The sequence below is a fragment of the Mirounga angustirostris genome, unplaced genomic scaffold, assembly GCF_029215605.1.
Source record: "Mirounga angustirostris isolate CCGP_5_RB_7025 unplaced genomic scaffold, mMirAng1.0.hap1 SCAF_5, whole genome shotgun sequence".
Lineage (NCBI taxonomy): Eukaryota > Metazoa > Chordata > Mammalia > Carnivora > Phocidae > Mirounga > Mirounga angustirostris.
Genome location: NW_026991713.1, coordinates 101,058,150 through 101,077,364, shown reverse-complemented (window position 1 = coordinate 101,077,364; position 19,215 = coordinate 101,058,150). Strand labels below are relative to the sequence as shown.

At 37.7% G+C, this 19,215-nt stretch overlaps 1 protein-coding gene across 1 annotated transcript in view; it reads left to right on the top strand.

Moving 5' to 3' along the window:
- The first annotated feature begins 1,909 nt into the window (after positions 1-1,909).
- The window catches only part of RAD52 (RAD52 homolog, DNA repair protein), a 69,969-nt gene continuing 52,663 nt past the window's right edge, over positions 1,910-19,215 (top strand). The window contains exons 1-6 of the mRNA XM_064591730.1: positions 1,910-2,061; positions 8,401-8,563; positions 10,517-10,615; positions 16,203-16,312; positions 18,140-18,290; positions 18,697-18,780. Coding sequence (XP_064447800.1) covers positions 10,528-10,615; positions 16,203-16,312; positions 18,140-18,290; positions 18,697-18,780 — 433 coding nt within the window. The 5' untranslated portion in view covers positions 1,910-2,061; positions 8,401-8,563; positions 10,517-10,527. The remainder of the gene's footprint in view (positions 2,062-8,400; positions 8,564-10,516; positions 10,616-16,202; positions 16,313-18,139; positions 18,291-18,696; positions 18,781-19,215) is intronic.

Here is a 19,215-nt window from a genome sequence, read left to right as displayed (position 1 = left end):
TTCCTTCCTTCCTTCCTTCCTTCCTTAATAGACCAGTAAATGTAAAGTATATTCCCTAGTTCTATAAGCTGTTCTAGCAAATTATCAAACCTGGGGAGGAGGTTGAGGAAACCCTGATTTATAGCTGGTAGATCAGAAGTATGAATGGCTTAGGACTTGTGACTGGTATCTGAAATGGGAACAGACTTGTGGGGCTGAGCTTTTTTTTTTTTTTTAATTTATTTATTCATGAAAGTCAGAGAGAGAGAGGCAGAGGCAGAGGGAGAGAAGCAGGCTCCCTGCCTAGCAGGGAGCCCAATGCGGGACTCGATCCCAGGACCCTGGGATCATGACCTGAGCCGAAGGCAGACACTTAACCATCTGAGCCACCCAGGCACCCCGGGGCTGAGCCTTTAACTTATGGGTTCTATAGTAACACTGGGTAATTAATTTCAGATTTGGATTGTTGGACAACCAGCTGGTGTCAGAATTGGTTGAGAGAGAGAAACGAGAAATAAACAACGTATAGATAAACAAGTAGATTAGGTATAAAGTGTGTTAGATACTGAAAGTGTCAAGAAGAGAAAATGGAGTAGTGAAAAGGGATAAGGAATATTTTTTAGGGGAGGGTTGTTGAAATTTTAAATAGGTTGGCTAGGGAAAAGACTCAAAAGATGACATTTGAGTTAAGAATTGAAGGAAGTCGGAGAGCAGGCTAGACAAAAGGGAATAAAACAATGCAAAGTCCTTGAGGGAGGGCTTGCTAGGTGTGTTCCAGGAACAGCAAGGAGGCCAATATGGCAGGAGGAAAGAGAACGAAGAACATAGCGGTGGATAAATTTGGAGAGGTAATAACCATAGAGGGCTGTCTGTGTCATAGTGCTGAGGACTTCTGCTTTTATTGTGAGTGGGAAGAGAAGCCATTGGAGGGTTTTGAGCAGAGGAGCGATGAGATCTGACTTTTTCTTTTTTTTTTTAAAGATTTGTTTATTTATTTGACAGACAGTGAGAGAGGGAACACAAGCATGGGGAGTGGGAGAGTGTTAGAAGCAGGCCTCCCGCTGAGCAGGGAGCCCATGCGGGCTTGATCCCAGGACCCTGGGATCATGACCTGAGCCCAAGGCAGAGGCTTAAAGACTGAGCCACCCAGGCGCCCCTGATTTTGTTTTTAATAGAGCAGGTTCAGGGAGAGTAGTTAGGAGGGCTATTGTGAAAATCTGCATATAGATAATGGTGACTTAGAATAGGATGAGAACAGGTTGGTGCAGTGAGGAAGTTGAGAAGAATAAAATTCTGGATATGTGCTTACTTTTTTTTTTTAAGTCTGAAATACTTCATTTTGTGGTGGTATCATTTATTTAGCCCACTCTTTTAATGGTGGGCATTTCTGCTCTTCCAGTGCTTTTTTTTTTTTTTTTTAAGATTTTATTTATTTATTTGACAGAGAGAGACACAGTGAGAGAGGAAACACAAGCAGGGGAGTGGGAGAGGGAGAAGCAGGCTTCCCGCGGAGCAGGGAGCCCGATGCGGGGCTCGATCCCAGGACCCTGGGATCATGACCTGAGCCGAAGCAGACGCTTAACGACTGAGCCACCCAGGCGCCCCTCTTCCAGTGCTTTTTAAATGTTTTAATGAAAATTGTCATCTATGCATATACAAGCACTTTTCAGATTGTTTCCTTAGAATAAACTACTAGAAATTACATTAATGGGAAATAAAATATATATTTTTAATACTTTTGATTCATATAGCCAGAGTACTGTCCTGGAAGAATTTACCTGTTTTTTCCTGCTAGCAATACATCTGAGTGTTTTCATTTTTTAATATATAGTCCTGATATACAGTGTATGTTTTACATTTTACAAATCCCAGATCCTGACAATAAAAAGATTTTCTCTGTTTTAATTTTAAAAAGCACACTACTGAATTTCAACTTTTATCTTCTTTTAGGTTACAGTTCCTCTGAGTCACCTCATCAATGCCTTCCATTCACCAAAAAACACATCTATTTCTGTCAGTGTGTCAGCTTCGCAAAACCACCATCGAGATGTAGTTCCTGACCATGAGGCTGCTGGCAATGAGGTAATAGTTTTTACCCTGATTGTGTGAGAAACTAAAAATAGTTTTTACCGTGTTTTTGATTTAGTATGTTGGAAACATGTCTGAAATGTCTTTCTATGGTTAGGTACTTGTGACAAGGTCGTTCCTATCTTCAGCTTATCTCCTTTATGATTAAAGATGTCTAATTCTGACTTTATTGTACATATAGAAAAGTTACTTTGTCTTATTTTTTTAACATTTATTAAAAATTTCCTGTGGCAGTGGTGCCTGGCTGGCTCAGTTGGTAGAGGAGGCGACTCTTAATCCTCAGGGTCGTGAGTTTGAGCCCTACGTTGGGCATGGACCCTACCTTAAAAAAAAAAAAAATTCATGTGGAAGTGTATTTGGTATTCACTTCCTAGATTACTAGTTGTGTGATACCATTTAGATATTTTGTATTGCTCCAGCAGTAGCAGTGAACCCACAATTAACTGACCATAATTACCTCCCAAGTCTCAAGGAAGGTGGAATAGTAAGAAGTTACCATCTGCTGCCTTATGGGCGTGTTCAGTGTAGCTGAACAGTTAGAATATAGGTACCTAAAGGTGAAATACATACACTATGAAACTACTTTCAGTATTCAGAGGATTACAAAATCAGTGTTTCCTAGGATACAGGGAATTCGCAGCCTAGGAACCTTTGTGTTTACAGGGTTTATTAGTAAGATAGCTGCATGTAGCTCAGAATACATTTTTCATAGAAAACATTATCATTTCTAGTTAAATTTCCTAAAAACCTCTTTAATCCATAAGTAACTTATGTTCTTAGTCCTGATATCAGGGGCTATGGCAAAGAATAGTAGAGGAGGAGTTGAAAAAGTGTTCACTTCTTGGGAAGGTTGGAGTCAGTCTTGGGATAAAATTTTAGTTAGATGAAAAGTTTGTTCTTCAACGTCTTTAGACTTTCCTTTTATAACATTTACCTAATTCCTATTGCTTCTTTCTATAGGCAATCCATTGTCTTTCTCCTGTGGTGATAACCCTGTCCCAAATTATAGTCCAAGAGAGCCTGCCTGATGAAAATACATGTATCAAAATTGCTACATATAGCAATATTCTGTTCCTTTTAGAAATCTTGGAAAATACTGTATAGGTAGAAGAAATAAAATTCTCCTGTGATCCTGCTCCCCAGAGATAATGCTATTAACATTTTGTATTTACATGTCAAGTCTCTTTTTCTCGTACACTTTTTTTTTTAAGTAGGCTCCATATGGGCCCAACATGGAGCCCAGTGTGGTGCTTGAACTCATGACCATGAGATTGAGACCGGAGCCAAGATCAAGAGTTGGACGCTTAACCAACTGAGCCACTCTGGCGTCCCTGTACTTTTTAATTTTATAATTGGATCATTCTGTATATGCTGACTTAAATTCTGCTTTGTTCATTTAATAGTTTTTATGGACTTGTTATGCCATACATTCTCTCTCTTTATATTTTTTAAAGATTTCATTTATTTATGAGAGAGAGAGAGCACACAAGCAGGGGGAGGGAGAAGCAGACTCCACACTGAGCAGGGAGCCCGATGCAGGGCTCGATCCCAGGACCCTGGGATCATGACCTGAGCGGAAGGCAGACACTTAACCGACTGGGCCATCCAGGAGCCCCCATTTTCTATATTTTTAATGACTTCAAAGTGTTCATTGTATGATATCCCATTGTTGGATATTGTTCCCAATTTTTTATTGCTATAAACAACATCACTTTTACTGTCTGTGTTACTGAAGATTATTTCGTTAAGTGAAATTGCTAGGTTAGGGGCTTGAAAAGTAGCTAAACTCTAGAAGCCAGTGTTGGGCTTATGATTAGTGGTTTCAGATACGGAATTGGTGTCCTGTTGTTTGTCTTTAGTGAGTGTTCTTTATTGCTTTACAGAACTTTTTCTTTCTCCTTAAGCATCCTTTTTTTGTGTGTTTTTTTAAGATTTTATTTATTTTCGGCGCCTGGGTGGCTCAGGCGTTAAGCCTCTGCCTTCCGCTCAGGTCATGAGCCCTGCATCAGACTCCCAGCTCAGCGGGAAGCCTGTTCTCCCTCTCCGACTCCCCCTGCTTGTGTTCTTGCTCTCTCTCTCTCTTTCTCTCTCGCTGTCACAAGCAGGGGGAGTGAGAAAGGGAGAAACAGACTTCCCGCTGAGCAGGGAGCCCGACATGGGCCTGGATCTCAGGACCCTGGGATCATGACTTGAGCCGAAAGCAGACACTTAATTACTGAGCCACCCAGGCACCCCAAGCATCCTTTTTTCTTTTAAAAGATTTTATTTATTTATTTGAGAGAGAGAGAGCAGGGCGAGCGAGAGAGAGCACAAGTGGGGAGAGGGAGAAGCAGACTTCCTGCTGAGCAGGGAGCCCGATGTGGGGCTCGATCCCAGAAGCCTGGGATCATGACTCAAGCCAAAGGCAGACGCTTAATCAGCTGAGCCACCCAGGCACCCCTCTCCTTAAGCATCCTACCTCATCTTTACTCTCACCTCCTTTGCTGTGTGGTGGCTTTGCTTTCATCAAGTCTTACTTATCCAAACATCCATTCCACAATGTAATTTTAAAAACCTTCCTTTCAACTTCCTTCAAAAGCTACTGACTTATTTTCCTTTTGTTTTCAGACTTCTTGAAATAGTAGTCTGAACTTGTAACTGTACTTGCTAAACTTTTATTCTTACACTACATCTCATCATAGTTAGGCTATTACTTTGTACCATTTTACAGACTTATTTTGCTAAAGTCGTTGATTCCTTCACGCTAAATTCAGGCCTTTTTAAAAAGCCACATCTTTTTAAACATTTCCTTAGCATCTGGTCTTGCTGAACATTCACTATTTTCAAAATACTCCCATGTATTGAGTGATGTTACATTGATGATGGTTTTTCTCTTTCTGTTTTGCTGGCTGGTTTTTTTTGTTGCCAGCCCCTTAAATATTTGGTGTGCTGTGCATTTATCCTTGATCTAATTTTTGTTACGCACATTCTCCCAAGTCATGTTACCCATATTCACACATACCTATGTGTGTGTATATATATGCTGATAACTCCCAAAGATATCTCCAACCCTAAATTCACTTTAAATCTTTGAAGTCATTTATTTAGTGCCTTGTTAAAATACCCCTCTGGAGAGAATTTCAGGGACCTCAAAATTAAGATGTCCAAACTTGGCTATTCTCACATTTCTAGTATATTTGAACTTACAGTGGATTTAGCCCCTCTTTAGCAGTCTGGCTCCAACCAGGAGAGAGAAACCACATAGTTTTTTGAACAGTGAAAGTTTAATGCTAAAAATTAGTGTCATTTTTTAGTTTAATATTTTTAAAACCCTATTTTTTTAGGGGATCGGGATAACTAGGGATTGGCTAGTAATAAGTAAACTCTAAAATACACGGTACTAGAAGATTTAAGGAGTAGCTAATACTCTTAGATCCGAGATGGAGCATGGCAGGAAGAGTTCTTCACCTGCGGGCTGAGGTCTTGACCTTATTGGAAGAGGGTATGGCCTTGGCTCCCTGAGTGGCTAAGTCACTGGTGTCACGCTCGCTGCACTTGCTGGAAATCTGCCATTCCTGGTAGCAGGGAAAGCTGTTCATGGGAATGTCCTTTACTGAAAAGCTGCTAGTGCTAGCCGCTGTTGACTGTAGGGGCCGAGTTTTGGAGAAGGTACACAAGTGGCAGCCAGATGCTAGAGAAACCATGGTTGCTTCAGATAGGAGCCTGCTGAATGAGCACACCAGAACCAGGAACAAAGACACTTTGCTCTTACAGAGTCTCCAGTGCTCTTTACTGACAAAGCTTAACATTGTCCCAGCTGGCAAAGAAAAAATATTTAAAGAGCCCAGATCATTGTTCATGGAGCTAACAGAAAGGATGAAGAGGAGCTAGGAGACAATAAATTGATTAACTAGATTGTTCATTCAGAACCCTTCTTCCTGTCAATCCTCTATTGGTTTTTTCGTATGTCTATTGTCTGTAATTTGTTATTTTTAGTTAGGGCTTGGTTCAGGCTCGTACCATTTTTCTCTTGTTCCATCAGCCATTTTTTATCCAGTTTACTATCTTTATCTTGTATTTTCTTGCAATAAAACAAAACTGATCATATTAGCTATAGAATTAAATTCAGACAAGCCTCTTTACAATTTGAGCATTGCCCATCTAGTTCATTCTTCCATCACTAATCTTTGGACAACATCTGAAACATTCCAGGTGCTTTGATGATATTTGTTTGTCCCTTACCCCAAGGCTTCCCATCATTTTGCAAAGTAGGTGTTACCTCAGTGCAGCTGTATCTGACTTAGGAAATTAGTTGCTCTCTGTTCTCTTACCACTTTTGTTTTAAATATCTTTGTAATAGCAGTTATTATGTTGTATGATAATTGCTGTGCTTACATGTACCTTATTTCTCTTTACATTCCAAGGACCTGACAGCCAGTAAGAAAGGGAAATAATTTTAAGTTAAGAATCTGCATTTCCCTTTTGAAGTCTTTGTATTGTAAATAGACGTTTTGGCTTCCCATTTTAAAAGATAGCTTTTGAAGGGCGCCTGGGTGGCCCCTTCGGTTAAGCATCTGACTCTTGATCAGAGCTGAATCAGGTCTTGATTTTAGGGTCGCGAGTTCAAGCCCTGCGTTAGTCTCCATGTTGGACTCCATGCTGGGTGTGGAGCCTACTTAAAAAAAATAATAAAAGATAACTTTTGAGGGCGCCTGGGTGGCTCAGTTGTTAAGCGTCTGCCTTCGGCTCAGGTCATGGTCCCAAGGTCCTGGGATCGAGCCCCACATCGGGCTCTCTGCTCAGCGGAAAACTGCTTCTCTCTCTCCCACTCTCCCTGCTTGTGTTCCCTCTCTCTCTGTGTCTCTCTCTGTCAAATAAATAAAATCTTAAAAAAAAAAAAAACTTTTGAAAAGTAGCTTTTGAGTATTGTAGTCCTGCAGTTTTCATTTTAATAATATGCTTTACATTGTGTAGTTTTTAATAAAGAGCTCTTTTAAATATTTTATTTCATCATGCTTTAACTATCCTTGTCTTTGTGTTAGGATGTCAGATGAGCATGGCATGATCTTTTCCATTGATCCATACCATCTTGTTGTGAAATAGGCAGGGCATGTTTCATAGGCATTTTACTAATGAGGAAATTGATTCTAAGATTACGAATGATTTTTCACAAAGCTAGTAAGTGAGAAACCCCTGGACATCAGTCCAAAGCTATATAATCCATGGATCTAACTTCATTTTTTTGTGTGTGAAATTTTATGGATCTAACTTCACATCAGTCTTCAGAAGCTGATACTTGTTCTGTTTATTTTTGCTTCCCTTGCTTGAACTTTTAGCTGTCTGGGGCTTATTTTTATTTGTCTTTCATGTCTGCCTGACAGCTCCTGTGGACAAGAAAATAACTCACTTCTATCCTATTTGTAGTTAGTTTAGAACTGTTTTAATGTGAGTGTATTTGCTTGCCTGGTTTTCACACATTTTTTACTTTGTTCAGTTTTCCTCCTTATTAGAAGTTAGATATGGGTAATATAGAACCTCTCAGTTCAAAGAAGGATCTCAGCACTGAAACCAGAGGAGTGAGATGTTCAGGGCTTGGTTCTGATAATATCATACCCTTTTTTTTTTTTTAATCAAATGGGTTTTGGTTTATGGACATTAGAAACTGAAGGAAGCTTTAGGGGCACCTGGGTGGCTCAGTTGGTTAAGCGACTGCCTTCGGCTCAGGTCATGATCCTGGAGTCCCGGGATCGAGTCCCGCATCGGGCTCCCTGCTCCTCCCTCTGACCCTCCTCCCTCTCATGCTCTCTGTCTCTCATTCTCTCTGTCTCAAATAAATAAATAAAATCTTTAAAAAAAAAAAAAAAAGAAACTGAAGGAAGCTTTAAATGTCCATAACTTAGAGACACTATTTGGAAAATATTTTTAATCTTTATCAAACCCCACATGACTGACCTCCATAAAACTAGAACTATAAAAATATTTGCACCAGGGACACCTGGGTGGCTCCGTGGGTTAAGCGTCTGCCTTTGGCTCAGGTCATGATCCCAGGGTCCTGGGATGGAGTCCCACTTCTGGCTCCTTGCTCAGCGGGGAGCCTGCTTCTCCCTTTGCCTGCTGCTCCCCCTGCTTGTGCTCTCTCTCTCTTCTCTGACAAATAAATAAATAAAATGTGTAAAAAAAATATTTGCACCAATTTATTTTTTTTTTCAATTTAGTTTTTAAATATTAGAAAGAAAAGAGGAATCAATACCTTTGTTAGATTTTTTTTAAATCCATAATTTTTCAACTAACAAGAACTCTTTAAGTTAAATATCTTGATAATAATGCTAACTTTGTTGACTCAATCTTTTACAGCCTGTACTTAATTTAAGAGACCTTGGATTATCTGAATTAAAAATTGGACAGATTGATCAACTGGTAGACAGTTTACTTCCTGGATTTTGTAAAGGCAAGAACATTTCTTCCCATTGGCATACATCTCATGTCTCTGCACAGTCCTTCTTTGAAAATAAATATGGTAGGTTGGTATGTTTTTTGTTCCAATTTAAGTAAGCTGTCGTAGTTACTAATAATTTAACAGATAGCATTTATTAACATTTACTGTGTGTCAGGTTCTTTCCTGAGTTCCGTTCCATTCTTTTCCTTTCCTTTTTCCTTTCCTCTTTCCTTTCCTTTCCTTGATAACTTTTCATATTGGAATAATTTCAGATTTACAGAAAAGTTGCAAAGATAGTACTGAGTTCCTATTTTTCCTTTACCTGGCTTCCTCTAATGTTAACTGCCTGCTTAAATATGGTGTGTTTGTCAAAACTAAGAAATTAACATTGGTACAATACGTTTAACTAAAGTATAGACTGTATTTAGACTTTACCAAATGAAATTTAATCTTCCTAAATTGCTAGTTTTTCCACTAGGGTTCTTTATTTGTCCCAGGATCTACTATAGCATACTACACAGATTGTGGAATAGCGGAGTATTGTTTTAATTTTACGTGACAAACATTAGATCCAAGAACTGTACTGGTTTCTGAGAATACATTGAAGAAATAGTCATAGTCCTTTTTTTTAAAAGAATGTCTCTATTTTCTTATTTAAGTCTTGTAACAGTCAGGTGTTAACAAGAAGTGTGTAGTTTGTAGAAGGGGTTTCAGCTTCATGAATTTCTTTTTGGATGATACTTAAACAATGAATGTTAGAACTTATCCAAATACTTGTTTTTTTATTGATGGAAGAACAGATTTTAAAAATCAGTACAAGCTATAACAGCCCAGAAACAAAAGTGCAAGTTTAATTAGTTTTGTGGTAAAGGTTTGAAGCCATACTTTGTACAAACTTAATTCATTTACAAATCATTCTATTGCCTTTATTTCAAAAATGGGTTGTAGGATAAGTAAAGAATTCAAGAGTGAGAAAAATGAAGTTTTTGAGCTTGGGGACTTGGATTAAAAATCTGCTTCTATTATTTTTTATGTTCTATTACCTCCTTCCTGAGAGAAGTCCTGAGGCTCAATGGTTACGGGTGAGGTGCAGACGAAGATCAGACTCAGTCCTGCCACTGAGTGGCTGTGGCATTTACTTTATTCCTCTAAACTGCTATTTTCTCATATGAAGCATGAGGAACAACTCCTTATCTCACTTTGCAGGATCAAATGAAATAATCTAAATAGTTTATTTAGCCCATACTATGCTACTTGGCTCATAGTAAGTGTTCAGTAGAGTAAAATTTTTGTTACTCTCATTGTTGTGTAGTTGTAGTAGTATTGCTCTTCTGGTCTGCATATTTACATTTCCTTTTAAGGTTCCTTGATACTCTTTTCTTGGCTTAAGCAGGCAGAGGTATTAGGAAGGGGTTTGTTGATTCCTAGGAAAATCCCTGAATTCTGACTGGGATATTGGGAACCAGTTTCTGTTGCTCCTGTTTACTTTTTCCCTAGGATCATGGGTGTAAAGTAGGATGGGGCCCATTAGTCAACAATGGGAATTCAAAGGATCACCAAAGTTGATGGCTTCCAGCTATGAAAGGAACTGTTTTCCAAGCCATTGACTGGAAGCTTTGAGAGAGAAAGATAACTATGCTTCTGGCTTACAGTGTTTAATCACATTATTTGTTAGTTTTTGAAATCATCCCTAGGAGGTAGCAGTTCTTTATCTCTTCATACTGTTAACAAAAAGTTACTTTAGGTAAATATATGTATCTTTTACCTTTTGGTTTGAATTTAATTTCATTGGCAGCTCTTGTCATATATCAGATAAAAAAGATAATATAATGGATGACTGATAGATAGTAAAGAGATGAAGAACTATAATTAGATTAGCAGTGTTTTTAAAAACTCCTAAAAGCAAAGCCATATGAGCAAATAAAAGGCTAAACTCATACTTTTGTTTTTATAATATTTGGTAAAATTACTGTATTTTGTGACTTTTTTGTAGCTTGGTAAATAGAAAACTCACTTTTTTCAATTTTCCTCCAGGTTACTTAGATATGTTTCGTACTTTACGTTCCTCTTGCTTGTACAGACAACATTCAAGAACTCTTAAAAGTATTTGTTCAGATCTTCAGTGCTGGCCAGGTATGAAACAACAACTGTATTTATTTTGAAAAAAATGATAGATTTATTTAACAGATTCTGATTTATCTTTCTTAATCATATTAATGTTATAAACAGTCATTTGTAGCTCATGGTAGAACTGATAGAGTATTTAGAGTCAATTAGTTTGGGTATGTTTATTTTTTAATTTGGAAAATATATAGTAGCTGAATTTTGAATGTGAGTGATAAGTGGCACAGTAAATCAAACTTCAGGGAACTTATCTATACCTTCAACATAATTAACTAAGCACATTTGTTTACTTCCCTATATTTTTAAAATTTCATTTTCAAAATTGTTCCAATCAACTGTAAGGACAGAAAAAAATTTAAAATGCAGAAAAAGTCAGGGCAGCAGCAGAGGGGTTTCATCAGTGGATCAGAAATTTGAGGACTTTCCATAAGGTAAGAAATAGATGACATCACATTGATAGCAAAATCAAATATGCATACATTTATATTTATTTAATACCAGACACTACTGATAGCTGTTAGGTAACAGTGATAATTATAAATGAAAAAGACATATGTTACCCACCTTCGTGGAACTTAGAGTGGAGTGACACAAAAGAGGTGTGTGCTGTTATTTCCGGTAGGAGTTAGGAAATAACCCCATTTCCAAGTCAATAAGAGTGGGCTCTGGGATGACAGGTGAACTGAAAGATTGCCAAAAGTGGGCCAGTCCCAGAGTAGATAGGGCTTGTAACTTTTATGCTACAATTGGCACAAGACACATTGGTAATAAAGGGTGTGTGTGTGTGTGTGTGTGTGTGTGTGTGTAGAGAAGTCTGTCTCTGAAGATTGTGTATGAGCATTGAGGCCAAGGGGAAAAATAATGGATCTGAATCATACACTAAATGTACCGTGCTTACTCATGATAAGTCCATGCCACCTTCGTAGTTTTGAGGAAACCTATCTACAATCAGTACTGATTACTGTATTCTCTTTACAATTACAACTGGATCAGCAAGAATCTCCACATGTTGAGGAAAACTTGTAACATGAAAGAGAGGTGCCAAGTAGGGCACAGAGATCAGTAATGCCCTGAAAAAAAATGGTTAATGCAGAAGACAGAAGAATTCTTAAAGAAGGATGATATATTTACAAATGGAAGTCTTCATGGAAGACTTATAAAAACTGAGCATGTATTAGGGTATAAGGAATATCTTAATTTTCAGAAAGTTATAACCCAGGGTCAGGTTCTCTGATCATATAATATTGAAATCAAATAACAGAAAAGGTAGCTTAAAAAATTCCTAACTCTATGGAAATTTAAAGATACTTTTTTTTTTTATTTGAGAGAGAGAAAATGAGAGAGAGAGAGAGAGAGCATGGGGGGGGGGAGGGTCAGGGTGAAGCAGACTCCTCGCTGAGCAAGGTGCCCGATGCGGGACTCGATCCTGGGACTCCAGGATCATGACCTGAGCCGAAGGCAGTCGCTTAACCAACTGAGCCACCCAGGCGCCCTAAAGATACTTTTCTAAGTGTCTTGTGGCTGAGGGAAAGAGAAACTGAAATTACAGACAATTAGTAATGAACCACAGTGAAAATCAACATCAAAATCTTTGAGTTGAGGGCCAACTGATGCTATGAGGGCATTGTATAATTTATTAGGAAATAAGAAAGAAAATAAATTGATTAAACATTCATTTTGAGAATTCTTTAAATGAATGTGAGAAATTAATATGTATAAAACATTAAATGAATACAACACGAAGAAAGTTATACTTAAATGAACAGATTTAATTTGAGAAAACAAGAAAATAGAACAGTCTGATTAAAAACATTGTGAAAATATTGAAGTGAAAAGTGGTAACAGCCACAGATAATGAAGATTTAAAACTTTTAAGAGTATGTATAAATAAAAACATGTTGAAACAATTATCCAAGTTATAAATTAACAACATTGACTCAAGAAGAGACATAAGACAGTAACTATAAAATTTGAAAGATAATATTTTTCAAATATAACCCCGTTGCCCCAGAGGCATCTAGGCTCAGATGGTTTTATGGTTTATGGGTTCTGTTTTCCAGGACCAAAATAGAATAGGCTTTCCTGTTTATTCCACGAGATTACTGATACTAAAATATTAGCATAAAAAATATAATAGATTGCAATTTCACGTAATAATATAAATACAGAAATCCTAAATAAAATCTGAAAAAGGAAGTACAGAAATGTGCTCTAAAATATGATTAAGGAATATGAGTGATTTAATATTAGGAGTATGTTAATTTATGTTAATAGATTAGAAAAGAACAATATTATTTCAAGTGTATGAAAAAGGCATGTGATAGATTTTAATTGTCACACTTCCTACAAAGTTGTAGAAAACTAGAATAGGAAGTTTTAAAATTTATTAAGGAAATCTATTAGGATCTTATTAATATGGGAAATAAGATATGTATAGCCTGTTTTTGTTACGAGTAATTTGGAAGTTTTAAACAATGTGCTTTAAAAGGAGTTATAGAGGGCACCTCGGTGGCTCAGTTGGTTAGGTGTCTACCTTCGGCTCAGGTCATGATCCCGGGGTCCTGGATTGGGTCCTGCATCAGGCTCCCCGTTCAGCAGGAGCCCGCTTCTCCCGCTCCTTCTGCTTGTGCTCTCTCTGTGTCAAATAAATAAATAAAATCTTAAAAAAAAAGAGGAGTTATAGAAGTTTATGGAAGGGGCAAAATTATAATTGTTTTTGCTTACCAGGTAATATGTTTGCTTACCAGAAAACTTAAGGAAATCAACTGAAAGGCTACTCTGGTATCATATAAGATAAATGCGTAAAAATCAGTATCTTTCTTATATTCTAGCAACGGATTTTATTTATAGTTTCTTCCAAACCCATTTAACCTTTTATCCTGACAAGAAACACACACACACACACACACATATGCATGTGAAACTTCACTGAAGGAAATACAAGAGCTGAGTAAAATAAAATGAGAGAATGCCATAATCCTCTTTAAAAGGACTCGGTACTGTAACAGTTTTAATTTACGTCCAGATTTATTAATTCACTGCAACCCTGTTCAAAACCCTAAACACTTGCTATGAAAACCAAGAAGTTGATTTTAAACTTGGGTGTAAAATGGGGCACCTGGCTGGCTTAGTCAGTAGAACATCCAATGCTTGATCTGGGGTTGTGAGTTCAAGCCCCAAGTCAGGTGTAGAGATTACTTAAAAATAAAAAAATAAACTTGGGCCTAACGAGAATCAGATTCTTTTTTTAATCTTAAAAAAGTTGCAAATAGGGCGCCTGGGTGGCTCAGTCGGTTAAGCGACTGCCTTCGACTCAGATCATGATCCCAGGGTCCTGGGATCAAGTCCCACATCCGGCTCCCTGCTCTGCGGGGAGCCTGCTTCTCCCTCTCCCACTCCCCTTGCTTGTGTTCCCTCTCTCACTATGTATCTCTCTGTCAAATAAATAAATAAAATCTTAAAAAAAAAAGTTGCAAATAGGTAAAGGTCTGAATGAAGTTGAAAGTCAGTAGACTCCTTTTTTTTTTTTTTTTTAAGATTTACTTATTTGGAGAGGAAGAGAGGGAGAGGAGGGGCAGAGGGAAAGGGAGAGGTAGAATCCCAAGCTGACTCCGTGCCCAATGTGGAGTCTGACGATCCCATGACCCCGAGAACAGGACCTGAGTCGAAACCAAGAGTTGGACACTCGACTGACTGAGCCACCCAGGTGCCCCAGTAGACTCTTAAAATCACAGTTTGGGGGTGAGGCTCTCTAATCAAAACACAATGCAGAAAATACTAAAGATTAAAAGATAAAACTATATTAACTTTATAAATTGCTGCATACAAAGACAAGGCATTAAATGTTTCAAATATATGTGCCTTAAAGTTAGTATACATAGCACGCATCCTTTTATTCATGAAAATGGGAAAGGTTATGAGTGATTAACAATTTACTAAAGAAAATATTCAAGGAAAGTAAGTGTTTTTCAAAATTTTCCCTCATTTCTAATCTGAAATACAAATTAAAACAAGACACTGCTTTTTGCCTATCAGATCTGTACAAATTAAAAAAATTTATAGGGACGCCTGGGTGGCTCAGTCAGTTAAGCGGCTGCCTTCAGCTCAGGTCATGATCCCAGGGTCCTGGGATCGAGTCCCGCATCGCGCTGCCTGTTCAACAGAGAGCCTGCTTCTCCCTCTGCCTGTTGCTCCCGCTGCTTGTGCTCTCTCTGACAAATAAATAAAATCCTTAAAAATTTTTTAAAAATGTATATTAATCTGTGTTGCAAAGGATGTGGAGTAAAGGATACTCCTATTCATCAGTGGGTGTATAAATCAATAACAACCTTTTAGAGGGCAGTTTCTTAGTGTTAAATAATTCAGACCTCATGGTTTCACTTTTAAGAATTTAGTCTACACATGCTGAAAGAATTTTAACTGAACCATTTTTAGCAATAAGAAAACAGGAAACAACTAATGTCCATAGTAGAAAAGTGGTTGAATATTCAAATTGCTATACACTGATAAATTGGAAAAATATTAACAGCCATTAAATTGAATGTACTATCTGACCTGTTCTGAAAAATATCCGTGATAATATTTCTTGTTAAGTGCAAGAAGATAATTGCAAAAAATTATATACTATTTTTATAGAAAGAGCATATGTTTAAATACATAGAAGTGTAGTCATGAAATTGTTTTTCAAAGCTTTTATTCTTTATTTTATTATTTTTTTTTCAAGATTTTATTTATTTATTTGTCAGAGAGAGAATGAGCACAAGTGGGGAGCGGCAGGCAGAGGGAGAAGCAGGCTCCCCACCGAGCAAGGAGCCCAATGCGGGACTCGATCCCAAGACCCTGGGATCATGACCTGAGCCGAAGGCAGACGCTTAACCAACTGAGCTGCCCAGGCATCCCTTAGCTTTTATTCTTTAAAGCTTTTTTTTTTTTTTTTAAGATTTTATTTATTTGTCAGAGAGAGCGTACAAACTTGGGAAGCTGCAGGCAGAGGAAGAAGCAGACTCCCTGCTGAGCAGGGAGCCCTGTGTGGGACTTGATCCCAGGACCCTGGGATCATGACCTGAACCAAAGGCAGACGTTTAACTGACTGAGCCACCCAGGCATTCTTCAAAACTTTTATTCTTTCATTTAAAATTTTTTTTAAAGTAGGCTCCATGCCCAGTGTGCAGCCCAGTGCGGGCTTGAACTCACAACCCTGAGAACAAGACTTGAGCTGAAATCAAGGGTCGGACACTTAACTGACTGAGCCACCCAGGCATCCCAGTCGTGAAATTGTTAACAGTGGTCACTTCTGGGGAAGTGGGATTGGGGTTTGAGGAATTAGACACTGACTTTTATTTGATACTCATCAGTGGGTTTGTTTGTTTTTTTTTTTTCACATTTTAAAATTACCAAGAGACTATACAGTTATTTTATAGATTCAATCCATTTTAATGACTCTAATTACCAGGGTAGTGAAATGTCAGGCAAAGGACTATGTTAAAAAATGGGATAATAAACTTAGGTTGTATGGGCTTGGTGTCAGTTTTGAATCCTAGTCATTTTTCTTATAAAAATGTGCAACGAGAAGTAAATGTGATACTGTTCTGTTCAGTTTTCATACAGTCTCGGGGTTTTAAAACTTTGAAATCAAGAACTCGACGTTTACAGTCCACCTCTGAAAGATTGACAGAGACACAGCATATAACACCATCATTTGTAAAGGTAATTAGACATTTTTTGTTGTTTGAAAAAGCAGTAATTTTCAAATTATTAAAATGAGAACATTCAATATCTGATTTCTTTTATTGGTCAGTTGATTTTCTAAAGGATTAATTACCTGTGTAATCATTACACCTACAACTCTTCTGAGTGCCCCAGTCATGTCTCTCCTTTGGCCTATTAGACATCTCCTTTTGTTTTTTTTTTCCTACACATCTACCTGTATGTTCTCTAGAATAGCATCCACCCAAGCTAGAAACCTGTTGATCAACTTTGATTTGTTCATCTTTTCTCTCCTGTCACATCCATTAATCATCACATCCATTAATCACTAAAGTCCTATTGATCCAGCCTCTTAAATATTTCTTAGATCTGTCTCTTTTCATTCCCAGTTCCACTGCATAGATGGAGTATAACCATTTCTTGCCTAAAGGACTCTAGTAAACATTCATTTAGTCTCCTTGCCTTTATTTTTTTAAAAGAATTTATTAGAGAGGGAGAGCGCACAGGGACGGATTTTGGGAGGGGCAGGGAGAGGGAGAGAGAGAATCTCAGGCAGACTCTGTGGGTGTATAAATCATCAGTGGGTGTAGCTCGACCAAGCATGGAGCCCGACCAAGCACGGAGCCCGACGTGAGGCTTGATCTCACGACTCTGAGATCATGACCTGAGTGGAAGTTGAGTCGGATGCTTAACTTACTGAGCCACCCAGGCGCCCCTTAGTCTCCTTGCCTTTAGTTTTGTTACCTTCAGTCCAGCTTTCAGACTGCCACCAACCCACCATCTGTCTAAAATGTTTTAATGTAATATATTCCTCTGATTTATTGTCAGATTCCTGCTGTAGTATCCATTTGGCCTCTGCCTATCATTTTTCTGTTCTTATCTTTAATATGGCACTCCTTCTGAACCTCTACTCTACTTGTCTCTTGGCATTTTAAAGTCGTGTCATAAAAGATAGCTCGCAGTTCCTGAGTGCTAAAGCCTTTTACTTCATGGCTATGTCAGATTGTTTATGCTTTGCATTTCCTTTGGTTTAGAAATCCTATTTCTCTGTAATGCCTTTCCTAGCTTCCTGAGGTAGCATTTATTTTACCACCAGACCTAGAACCTCTTTTTTTTTTTTTAAGACTTTATTTATTGATTGATTTGAGAGAGAATGCATGCGAGCGGGAGAGGAGCAGGGTGGGGGCGGGGAAGAAAGGGGAAGAAATCTTCAGCAGACTCCTTGCTGCGTTCAGAGCCCAATGTTGGGCTTGATCCCATGACTGAGATCATGACCTGAGCCGAAAGCAAGAGTCGGATGCTTAACCGACTGAGCCACCCAGGTGTCCCCAGACCTAGAACTTCTAACATAATATCAAAATGATTTCAAAAAATTAGTTATTTGTGTATCTCTCCCTAGTAGACTGAGAACATTCAGATCATTGGTTATTTATCTTTACATTTTCAGAACTTACACAAGGCCAAGTATATAAAAGGTACTCAGTAAACATTTAATAACTTAATGAGGTTTTTTGTCTAGTAGAGATAAAGGAGTGTGAACATCAAACCATTAGAACCCTAAAGTCCACAGGTGACCTATTGTTTTCAGTATAGTATTCTTACAGAGAGTTCCTTTATATTAATTGATTGATGCAAGTGTAAAGTCCAAAGTTAGTTTCTTAGCCATTGATTAAGTAATTTATTGTTGAATCTTAGTGTAATTCTTCTGATGGACAATAAAAATTAGAAATTCTAGAGTTTTTGAATGAATTTTTTTGTGAGTGATCATTATATTGTTGGGCAGTGTTATCTATATAGTCAGTACTGATGCATTGTTTGTGTATTTAGGGGTTCCTTTTGCGGGACAGAGGATCAGATGTTGAGAGTTTGGACAAACTCATGAAAACCAAAAATATACCTGAAGCTCACCAAGATGCATTTAAAACTGGTTTTGCAGAGGGTTTTCTGAAAGCTCAAGCACTAATGCAAAAAACCAATGGTAAGTTGATTTGACACCATCCATATTTGGGAAGAATATCTAAAAGGAAGTCATAGTCCTACCTTTAAGTGATTACAAATATTTTTTCTAACAAGTATGCACCTTTTCATTGGTTGTATTCCATTATATTTGTAACTTAAGCTGTGTCAAAATGGAAAATCTATTGGCACTCTCCCTTTTCTCAAATGAGAAGCAACGTCAAGGACAGAAGCATGAGTGCCTTGATGAGGTTTTTGGTCACAGGGTGCTGAAAGGAAATCATGGCAATTATACAAAGGAATGCCAGGTTCCAAAATTGCATGTGATAGAATATGATTACTATCAATAACCTAATGCTTACTTTTCATCAAGCTGTCACTTGTCATTGTTGTCATTTGATTTAAGGTTTTTTTTTTTTCTCCTCCAGATTCTCTGAGACGAACTCGTCTGATTCTCTTCGTTCTGCTGCTATTTGGCATTTATGGACTCTTAAAAAAAACATTTTTATCTGGTAAAGGCTCTTTTCATTTATCTGACTTTTTTTTTGTATCTTTTAAATACTCAATTTTTTTTTTTCATAGTTAGTCTGCCTTAGACTTAGGAGAGAGGAAGCATTTACCATTCTAGTGTCTAGGCCTTTCTTTCCTAAGTCAGCACTTCACAGATTGGGTCAATTGAGATTGCTTTTTTGCATTAAAGTAGAAAAGTTTTAATCTATTATGGTTATATGCCATCTGCATTCTCAGGGCTCATTATATTTACATTGCTTTGTGGATTACAGGAAAAGTTCCTTCAGACACTGTACATATTTCAAGTTTTATTTTTGAGACAATAATATTTTGTTAAAGTTCCAAGGATTATGTTATAGCAAAAATGTTAGATTAGCTTCTATTAGTGGTTCTTTTTCTAGACTTTTAGAAAGTTATACCTGTCCAATTTTATAGAA